The 11,010-nt window shown below is 41.2% G+C and overlaps 1 protein-coding gene across 5 annotated transcripts in view; it reads left to right on the top strand.

Moving 5' to 3' along the window:
• Positions 1–11,010, top strand: part of LOC112983243 (prune homolog 2 with BCH domain) — a 139,630-nt gene that overhangs the window by 87,805 nt on the left and 40,815 nt on the right. For all 5 annotated transcript variants that reach the window (XM_064501911.1, XM_064501917.1, XM_064501913.1 and 2 more), the window contains exon 9: positions 285–1,113. In XM_064501911.1, coding sequence (XP_064357981.1) covers positions 285–1,113 — 829 coding nt within the window. The remainder of the gene's footprint in view (positions 1–284; positions 1,114–11,010) is intronic.

Here is an 11,010-nt window from a genome sequence, read left to right as displayed (position 1 = left end):
AAGCTTTTAAATATTGAAACAGTGACATCATTTATGATGTTTATACAGGGCCTAGCACATGGGACGCTGAGTCATTTGTCCTGTAGGAATGATCACAGTGTTAATGTATAATCCGTAACAGTAATAATAATGATGGTGATGTTATAAAGTTCAAGTACACATTAACAGAGGCTGTGCAAGCAAACTGAAACAAGCTTTATCCACTGTACTGATTTAAAGAAATCATGCTGACTAAAATAATATTGTGAAAACTAAAAACAGTTTCTGTCTGTCTGCTTTTTTAGAAGCTGCCACTGACCCACTTTATAGGGAGAATAAGTCGAGAAACTCCTCCGAGAGCTCTGAATTGAAAAGTACAGAGGGTAAGGAAGATATGAGGATGCAGGTGTACAGCGATCAAGCTTCACTGGAGATGGATTACATCCTTGTTACTGGGGTAGAAAATACACCTTCAAGGGAGGATACCCCTGAAACAAAAGGAAGTGATTTTGCATTTCAAGAAGTTAATGTAGCTCAACAAACAGAATCTCATGAAGGCTTTTCACCAGGCTCCTCGGATACATTTCAGCCGATCTCCATAACAAATGAAAGGGAAGACCAGTGTGTTGGGGGGACTGAATGGGACTCTGTTAACTTAGCAGAGAAGAATTCTTCTGTCATGCCTCAAAAACTGGACGATAAAAGGAGCTTGCTGGAAAACTGTGGGCAAGATGAGGGCTGGATTGTTTTGGGGCAAAATGAAGTCAGTGACATATCACCGGAAGAAATTTCTGTCAGATTAGAGACACCAGAATCAGAGTCTGGACATTCTGGCAAAGAACTGGAAGCTGTTGTAGTGCAGGAATCGATTCTTGACACTCGAGCAGAATTTCAGCTAGAAGCTCCCCTTCATAAATCATCTGAACTTGGGGGCTGTTCTCCCTTGGACAGTTTGACTACCGAGGATGAGAATATCGGAAGAGCAGATGCCCTTGTGTTGCAGGTGGTTGGTGGTGATGGCGTATGGGAACAAAATCCTCAACAGAGACTCGGAAATAACGTAGTAACGGAACAAGAAATGGAGGAGGAAACAATGTTTCTCAACAGTGAAAGAAAACTGAGTCAAAAATCAGGGTAAGGAAAAAACCAACCTGTTTCCTTTCAAGGGTCTTCTGTTCACCTGTTATCAATGTTATTAAAGTACATGGGATTATAAGTAGATGGCAGGACTTTCAAGGCTTAAATAGTAATGTTATTTCCATGATTTAAGTATCGCTGTATTACTCACTTTGTAAGAACAGTCTTGGTTGCTCGATATAAATCAAATTAGGATTGTTTTACGATGCAGAAAGCTTGTAAGGCCTCTTCCTTGCAGGAAGAAGTCTGTCTTCCTTCCATAAGGTCCCATAGGCTTTATAAGCTGCCTTTAAATCTAAAAGTGTGGCCGGGGAACCCACAAGACCAGGTATTGGTGGTGTTGCCAGTCCAGCTGCAATACTGGTGGTGGAATTATGGTGTGTGGGAAGTGAAGTACTCTCTCTGGCTAGTGGGGAAATGCTGGGAAGGAAGATGGGGTGGAGCAGAGACCTAGGGTCAGAAAATGATGCTGCTTGTAGAGGAAAGAAAAAGACTAGTGAAAATTATGGTCTCTGTGGTTATTTCCAAGCTGCAGTGAGATCAGAGCACCATTTCCTTCTTTTAGGACTGGACTGGCAGTTAAGACAGTGTATTTGCAGCTCCCTTTGGGTGGAAGTGCAGCCAGTGTGTTGACAGCGTTACTGCCCTCTCTCTTCCTGCTGAGTGTCGCCGGAGAGAGAGGGAGTTGTCAGTGATGACCCTCTGGGCTCCAGTTACTGCAGTATTTTGGAGAAGGTGCTTCTGTTACTGACTCCTCAGTCGTTACAGCCTGTAGGTACCTCTGGCTGTAAGGGCCTGCCAGGGCAGCCCCACAGAGACGTGAGTGCGGAAGTCTCGCCTCATTGCTCCTGGGCAACTTCCGCTGACGTGCTGCAGTTTTACAGTGATAACCTGGCGCGGAGTTTAAACAGTGAAATTCTTGGGAACAGCCAGAGACTTCCCAGCAGAAATAGAACTAAGGGGAGTAACGGCTTCGTACGTGTTTCTCCCTTTGAACTGCGTTCCCCCAAGAGAACAAGAATGTGATATGAAACGTGGTGACACTGTCTGTGTGAAATGTTAAACTGATTTTTGACGTTTTTTCAAGTTTCTCCCAAGTATTGGGAATCACTGCAGTGCAGAATACACATCACATTTGCAGCTTCTATTATCCTGTTTTAGTTAGTTTGCAAATTGTTTTAGACTTAAACTTTCAAATTTTCACTAATAGTTTGGCAGATTAGCAGTAGGCTTTTTTTCTTTTCCTTAAAGATGATATGACCGTCTGTGATGGTATAACCCTGATAACTGTACACACAGTCTCCAGTAGAAAAGTACAGCTTTTTTCTGACCCAAAAACCAGTTCACATTTGATTAAAACTGTGTTTCGGGGAGTCAGTAGATCAGTAAGTGTGGTTTATCTTCCCCAGACTTGTTAAAATACCTCTTCTCATAATATTTTAATACAATTTTCAAAGATCATATCATTACCACAGAGAAGACACTATTATAGGTGAGTTATTTTTAATCTCCAGGAAGTGCTGACTTCTTTCTAAAAATAAATCACAGTCTCACAAACCCTGAGACGTAATAACATTACTTGCAGGCTTCAACTTAAGCACCTATGTAGGGCTTTAGGTTTTTTAGACAAGATTTTGAGTAGTATGCAAAGTATAAGCCTCCTCCCCTCCCCCTAGCACACTGTCCCCAGCTGAAATTGCTTCGGTCTAACTAGACAGACAGCACTGGGGAGATTATGAGATGAGAGGGGCTTTGTTTCTGTAGAGCAGGAGCAGCTTTTGTTGGTGCAGGTTTAGCATTTATTGCCCTCAAGACAGAAGCAAATCTTCAGAAAGGGTAGCAGAAGATGAGCGCTCCTCAGCTCTCTCTGGTCTGAAGTAAACAAAATGCTGAGTGCTTTACCTTAAAACTATCCGAAGTAGAGCTGGTTGGCGTCCAGCGTTTCTGTTACACCTGGTCCTCCACATTGCTAAGTCCTGTTCTTGAGGGAAAAGTGGGAAACCTGAAATTTTCCACAAGAGGGAAATCTGGAAGAAGAAAAATAAGCAACCCCCCAGGCAGTTGTTGTGAATCCAGGTTAGTGTGTGGCAAGATGGCTTAGGATTTGTGGATCCAGAAAAACTGGAGGTGGTGCTAGTTTGGGGTAGCCTGCTTGTTTAGGACTAGCCCACGTTCTGGAAGCCTTCCATCCCCATTAGCTCTGCCAGGGTGTCACTGGGAATGCATCAAAACCAACCCTCTTCCATGAATAAAGCTTTTTTTTTTTTTTTTTTTTTTTTTTGACAAACCAGCATTTTCCAGTGAAAACCTTTAAATCAAATAGTACTTGCTACCTCTGCTCACAACAAACGGTGAGTGGGACAGGAAAAAGGAAGGGTTATTTAGAGGTGTCAGATAATTGTGGGCTTGCTAATCTCACATGAAAAAAAAGAGCTGTCAATTCCTTTGTCTTCCATAAAAGCATTTTAAATTAAAAGCAGCCAGATGCTGACCTTGCTTAAGTCACACTGATTAATTACATGCAGGCAGCATCCCAGGGTTTTGGCTTGTCTTGCCTATGTGCCAGCGATGCTAATGTTTTCAGAAAGGAAAAGAAAATGATTTTAGATATCTGCTTTTAAATGATTTTTATAAATCAGCACAGTGGACCAGAGATAACTTGGAAGCAGTAAGAGAGCCCACGTGAGACACATCAAAAAAGAACCTGATTTTGAGCTTCTATTGAAGCACTAGAAAAATCAACCCAATAGGCACGGATTTATGCTAATTTTTTTACAGCTCATTGCCATGAATCCACTTTGAGATCCACTTTGAGAAATACTCTGCACTTGTTTAGTAATCTCTACAAGTCTCCAAAGTGAAAACTTGAATCTTGTACACAATGGTAGTTAGCACTGGTGCTTCCGATGTTGTGCATTCGTTATTCTTTGAGCTTATATTCTCTTAGACTGATTCCCAAATTAAAGCCCCAAACTGGGCCATGTTAATGCAAAGGTATTTTCAGTTAAAACTTGAATGCCTGGTAGGACACGGTGCCTCCTGCAAGAAAAGGATACAGGAATTCTTGGGCTAGAAAGCTTGGGGACCACTCCGTTACAGGGCTTTTTCTTCTCTGACTCAGCAATGGCTGTTTAATACCAAATGCCTTTTCAGCAGATAGCAGCAGATACTCCTGTCCTTAACACTGATAATGCTGAAACACAGAGAAGTAAAGAAAGCAAGCAAGTCATTCAGCAGCTGCGTTAACAAGTACTTTTGGGAACATGGAAGCAATAAAATCTAGTTTCCTTTGAGTTTGTGTTTTATGGTTAGATTTTTTTTTCTTTGTGACTGATAAGGTAGAAACTCTGACAGAAGCTTTTTCCATCATTAATGTTATTCAAAACATTGCTCTCCTATGAGGATTTCATATCTAATAAAGATTGCTTTCATGTTGCAGTTTTCTCTGTGCATAGTAGCCAATGTTCAATAGAATTGGAATAAGCTGATGTCTTTGGTCAATTAGCTAATGGCTTCAAACTTAATAGAGGATGGCAGAGACGCATGCAGATGTCCCTGCATATGCCCAAAATGCAATCACAGAAGTTTTGATTCCTTTGAAATGAAAGTAAAAACATGAAGAAATATTATAGTAGAAAGGATAAAACACATGGAAATAATTATTGCTAGATTATATGTCAAATTTATTCAACCTCATATAAACAGCTGAAGAAACAGCAGCTGATGTGGCTGAAGTGTGTAATTGGGAACACTTCCTAATGCATTTTGTTGACTTTTTTAAAAGACAAGTAAAGAATTTTTTTCCTTCTTAAAAAATTCTTCAAGGGGCAGCTTGTAAGTCTGAAATTAACTTTCCTTTTTGGCCAACAAAGTCTAAAACAATGTGATGCAACAGAACTATATCAGCCCTATGGGAGGTTAGCACAGAAACACTAGAGTCACCATGTGAGAGAAGAAACTAAGATTTTTTTGTCTTGTTCCTATTGCAAGAGAGGTCCTGAACTGCGTGACGGTGCTAGTCGCAAGGTTGTAAGTCCGCAGATTTCCATCTTCTGATTACATTTTAGGTAGAACTGAACCAAAGTATAAAGGCCTGGTACTTAGCTCTCTTAGATGTTTCCTTCTGCTTAACTTCTTCTGAAAGGCCACAATTTTGACTCAGCAAAGTTCCTTGGGTGCTCCACTGAGTGCTACTTAGCCAGGAGCAAGTGGCTTATTTCCTAGCCTATACTTAAGCCTACTTGGTATGAGTAACTTAAGCACCCTTAGTCTGAAGGTCTGGTTAGATAGCTGTTCCCTCAGCATGGATTACATTCCCTGCTCATGTTTTTGTTTTATGACATAGTTGCTTAATGCAAATTAGCCATTCTGGGACCAGAACCTGTGACAGCCATCTCTGTAAAAGCACTCTTAGAATTGGCTACTGAATCGGAGTCTTTCTCTAATGCAGCCTCTGCTTCCCCCAAGTCAATGGAGCATGGGTAGTGCTTTTCTTGTAGCCTTCTGGTTGGGAAGTGAGTGGTGCATAAGCCCCCCTGGGAGGATATAGAAATTAGGTTCCTCAATTTAGCCATGTTCTTCACCTTCATATATTTATGTATGGCATGAACACAATATCGCTAGAGAACAAGATAAGCTTATTATTTGTACTCAGAGAGATGGTTGGGACTTCCCAACTACAGCGAAAGTTGGACTAGGAGTCCAAATCTCATGGAGGCATTTACTCATGAAATGCCTCCTAAGCCCCTTTGTGAAGCCAGTCTTCAGGATGCAATTTACTCACATGCCCCTGTTTAATAAAAATTGGAGTTCGTGCTTACATGCTGTGCTGAAGTGGGTCCTTTCAGTAGTGGAATAAGGATCAGTAAAGGATGCAATTTGCATTATTTTCTGCCCTCATCCAGAAAGTATCTGTCATTTTGGCTATGAAATTTGGCTGTTTTGTAGAAGAAGGAATTACAGTTTCGAAACAGTAAGTGTAAACAGGAATGAGAATGAAGAAGTGGATTAAAATCTTGCTGTCTGCTGGTCACTATGCCCTTTATCCCAATGTTAGATAAACACACTTCAAACATACAGCTCTCCAGGGGATTCAAATGGTTTTTGAGAGTCTGTGATGGGCTGCAAAGTTCCTGTCTCCTGCTCTGTTTCTCTGCTGCAAGTAAAAGCAGCAGCAGGGAGAGGAGAAAAATATGAAGATGCTTGCTGGCATTAAAATACTGAAGAAAAGATATAAACCTATGTCCATAGTATACGAACACTGGAAATAACAAACCCCAGGGGTTTATTTGGCATTATGAAAAATACAGAAAGAGCTGATAGCACATATCAGTCTTTCCAGAAAGAAAACAGCTTCCTATATGGCTTTTCATGTGTGGACAGCCACGAGTCACTAAATTTTAAAAAGGAAGACAGCATGGAGCATTATACAAGTGTGGAACATGCAGGATAACATATTTTTCTGCTGCTGCTGGAGCTGTGCCAACAGTAAAATTTCGGAAGACTGAAGGTAGTTTTCTTCGTGACAGACGCTAAGCCATTTTACATAACCACGTGAAGCGAGATGGTGATGCAGTGGCTGAGAGCCAGAGGGAAAAACCGCTGATGATCATGTGAGCTCTTACGTATCAGCACACTTCTCTCAGTGTGTTTGTGCTTCGGGTATGGCAGGTCGTTCTTGCCCTTATCTTTGCTGTAGGGATGGATTATCATTGCTGGGTTCTTCCTGAAGCAGTGGCAGTAGGAAGCGTTAAAAAGATCTGAGGGAAATACTGTGAAATGATGTATTGACTTGAGGAACTGGGAGGAGAGAGAGCAGCAGAGACAGGGGCACTGGTGGTTGGAAGATTTGGGAGAGAGCTTGAAAAACTGGCTGTAAAACTGATTACAAAGAACTGCCTTTGAACAACTACTAAGATTTGCTTAATTCACTAGAGTATCTGCAGAGGCAAGCTTCATTTCTCCTTCTGATAGCATATTCTTAAAAAAAAAAAAAGCAGGAATCACAGTTTTTTTCTGCTCACTTGTGCAGTGATTCTCTGGAAGAGGCATTTTCCCACCTGCTGTGTCCAAAGTGTCTCTCTGTGACCGCTGCTGTGCTGCAGATGACTATTAAAATTGCCCAGTACCATAAGCAGTCCAGTAAATTTTGAATAGAAGCCTGTTTTCATCACATTTCCTGTGTTTAGCAACGAATAATCAGATATGAAGAAAGAAAAATCTGTGACTATTTCATGAATAATTAAGGTTTTGGGACAGTTCCGTCTTTGAAAATGATCTCTGTGATTGGGCCAAGTACACATCATATCATCTCAAAGCTATTAATGATTCAAATCCAGTATCAGTGTTCAATGCTGAACTGAAATACTGACAAAAAAGAACTTCTAGCTCCTGCTAACCACAAGATTACAGACTTGAAGTGGGTGTCCCACTTGGCAGCACAAAGCATGACAATTCGTTGAACATGAAGAATGTGCTTTAAAGGTTAAAAACAAACGTATACGGAAAGGAGCAACAACTGAGAGGATTGTTTGTAGGAAGCTGTGTAGGAGAGGAGCGATAATGATCTAGTATACACAAACCCTCGGCAGTGAAATTATAAATTGAAAACTGTGCTGTGCCTTTTCAATTTATTTTTTCATCAGAAATGAAAGTTAATTCCTTGTAACAAAAGTAAAAGGAAACTAGAACTATAAAAGATGTTTTGATTGGCATGAACAAAAATTCTTTAAGATTGCTGGCTCAAAACCTGAGATTTCAACATGCATTGGCATTTAGGATGGGAAATTATAAAATTAATATATTTTACATTACTATATATCATACTATTGTAATAATTATAGCAATATATGTTATATATTAGATGCTATATGTTATATAGCATCCTTTGCAAAGATGTTGCTTCTGTGAAAATGAAAGAATCTGAGGGATGGAGTCAGAGCAAGGGACTTTTCTACACCATAGATGTAAATTTATTAAAACACTTTCTTTTTTGAGATTTTTTTGCAGTAACCTGTTTTAATAGCAGTGAATTCCACTCCTGACTTTTTAAATGGACAGAAGTAATAATATATACTGTCATGCATGGGTTTGTATAACACCATTTCTTTCCCTACATTTGGTTTGGCTTATGAAGTCATGACAACCGTCTTTTTTGTTATCAATTTTGGGGTGATACCATATTTCCCATCACCATCTGGAGGCTAAAAATTAATTAAACCTAAAAACCCAGTTTTCCATTGCAGAGCCAGCTGTTAAACAATGGCAGCAGCCAATATGGTGGTAATCCTGTTTTTATAAAAACAGCAATAATATTTACATCATACCAGATACCAAGCACTTCATAAAAACGTTTTAACAAGACCAGGACAACAATTTATTGATTAAGAAGCAATTTAAAAGGAAAAAAACCTACTTAACTTTGCTCACTTGTGATTCTGAGATTTTACTTAATTTGTGAGACTGGGCTAATAGATCCACTTTCTTAAAAAGAGCTGGACTAGGTCAGTACAGTTTAGCCGTCACATAGAAAGCTCCCCTGTAATCCATATGCCGTGTTTTTCTGGTGAATCCACTGTGTAATGTATTCCAATCAGTGTGGTCCATGACATAAGATTTCAGCCTAAAGCATTAATGAGCTTTCAAAGTTAATGCTGTTGACACACCTGACTTTTTGACAGTGAACCCCGTAATTTCATCCCAGCAGAGAATCATAAACTCTCAAAGACTTTCTGTGTTGGATCTGAGCAAGTAGCATCAGGGCCGGAGCTTTTACCACGTTACCAATACCACAGCTTTATCACGATCGTGCTACTGGAGATTTCTATTGCACATAAATGCTTTATAGCTCTATTTCCTGGGTAATACTTCTGAGTGCCTGGGCTTAAGATTTCAAATGAATTAAAGATTGCTCAGCTGAGAAAGCACTAAAAATATCCCCATCATTAGGAAATTTCTCTACAGTTAAGTGACAGCAGCATCAGGGATCATGTTTCTGCAGCAGTCTCCTCTTGAGAAAGTATATTTTCCTTTGTGTGGCGATTTTTGCAGTTCTTTAAATGCTTGGGGTTGGTCTGTGTTTCTTGAAAAGAGGAGTTGAGGGCAGATTTCTCAGCAGTTGTGCCGTAGACGGAGAACTTGCCCAGTAGGATGGCTAATCCTATGAAGAGCGAAGTGGGAACCACTGAATTTTTATTCACACTATGCTGTAGGTGTGCATGGAGCTGTACTGCCAAATAAAAATACAGGTGGGCTTTTATTTGCTTTTGAATGCTTATGGCTTCAGGCTTTGATGTGAAAACATCTCCGGTTCGCCTATAATTCACCTTGGAGGAGGAGTGTCATGGTGTGAAGGGACACAAGGTAGCCAAAGGTGAGGCTGTCCTGGGGCCTGTTGCATCTGCTGGTCTACCTCCACAGGGTTGTGAGGGAAGAGGATCAAAACCTGTTTTCCCTTTGGTAAGAAACCTAAAGTTTCTAGGACTCCTGCCCTAATAAGGCTCTATAAAAGGAGACTGCTTTGCTTGGGAAGAAATGTCCTTCCTCTGAGGCCCCCCCCCCCAAAAAAGAGCTGCAGCCGAGAGCATAGGCCACAAGCCTCACTGCCTGGCGCTCCATGCTGTTGTGTGTTTCTGGTATTCACCCTGCTTTGGGAGTTGGGTTTTTTTTTTTAAAAAAAAATTTGCATACACTTTTCCGTAGCTGAATTGCACACTGAGCAAATTATGTAAATCGTGCTTGAATATGCATGTGTTCTATAACCATCAGATGCAAACAACAACGAGGGCTGAGACGGGTTGAATCCATCCGAACTTTTGTCAGGCAATCTCTCATGGCAGGCTTTCCTCAGGCTCTGAAACAAAACAGCGGGGAGCTTTTCCCTACTGCCAGCTGACTTGCTGGATAAAAGTTTCGTGATGCGGTGACAAAGCTCCTCAGGGAACATAAAAAATAATAATAATAATTTTCATGGGTAAAGCGCTGCTCTGCTCCTGAGCGTTCGTTTAGCCAAAGCCTGTGGCTGCCGGTTCGTACAGCAGACTATCTGAAGGCAGGTGATCGCCCTTATTTAGCAGTACCACCAGTCACGTGATGAGAAAATGGTGGAGGATCTTTATTCCTAGTAAACTGCCAGTGAAAGAGGGATGCTGAAGTGCAGCGACAAATCATCTTTGTTATTTCCCCGCTAGAAAGGCCTCGTTAAGTCTGTCGAAGGTAAGTGTCTCTCTGCGCGAGAGGCTCTCGCGCAGGAGGTTTTTCCGATTACGGCTCTATTGTTGCAGTTACTTCAGGGAGGAGAAAAAAAGGGGGGATGTTTGTCAGCAGGATGCGCAGCGCCCAGGACCTCATTACTGGAAATCAGGCAGCTGTATTGTAATTCCGGCGCAGCTCTTCAGGAGAGGAGCTTGCCTCAGTTCGATGGGATTTCTTTTGTCTGGACGCAGGCACGGTACGCGTAATTAGGAAACAAAACTTCGCTGTGCGGTCACCTACCGCTTTTGATTATTCTCAGCCTGTTTGCCTCGCTCGGAGGATACAGTGGGAAAAGCAGAACGCTTGGGCATTGTCCCTGGATAACTTGGTTTTGAGGCTGCTTAATTAATGACCTAGCAGTTGTCTGTGATAACCGTCATAGCAGAGTACTTGCCAGTGGTCTTGTTTGCAGTTTTTTGCTATCAGCTGAAGCGTAGGATTGTTGAATATTTTGCAGTGCTCTCGTACATTGTTGTGATGAAAGTAAACTGTGATCTCTGAAGGTTATGTGATCAAGGGTGCAGCAATGATCTTAGTGGTAAGAGGGGTGAAAAATTACTGCAAAAGTCGTTTTGTACAGGCACTGCTTTTGTGTGGCTCTACTTACAGGAGGTTGGTTTGGCTCCATTCGGTCGTCTGAAT

This window comes from Dromaius novaehollandiae, chromosome Z (genome assembly GCF_036370855.1).
Source record: "Dromaius novaehollandiae isolate bDroNov1 chromosome Z, bDroNov1.hap1, whole genome shotgun sequence".
In the NCBI taxonomy this organism is placed as follows: domain Eukaryota; kingdom Metazoa; phylum Chordata; class Aves; order Casuariiformes; family Dromaiidae; genus Dromaius; species Dromaius novaehollandiae.
This window is presented reverse-complemented; position numbering and strand designations above follow the sequence as displayed.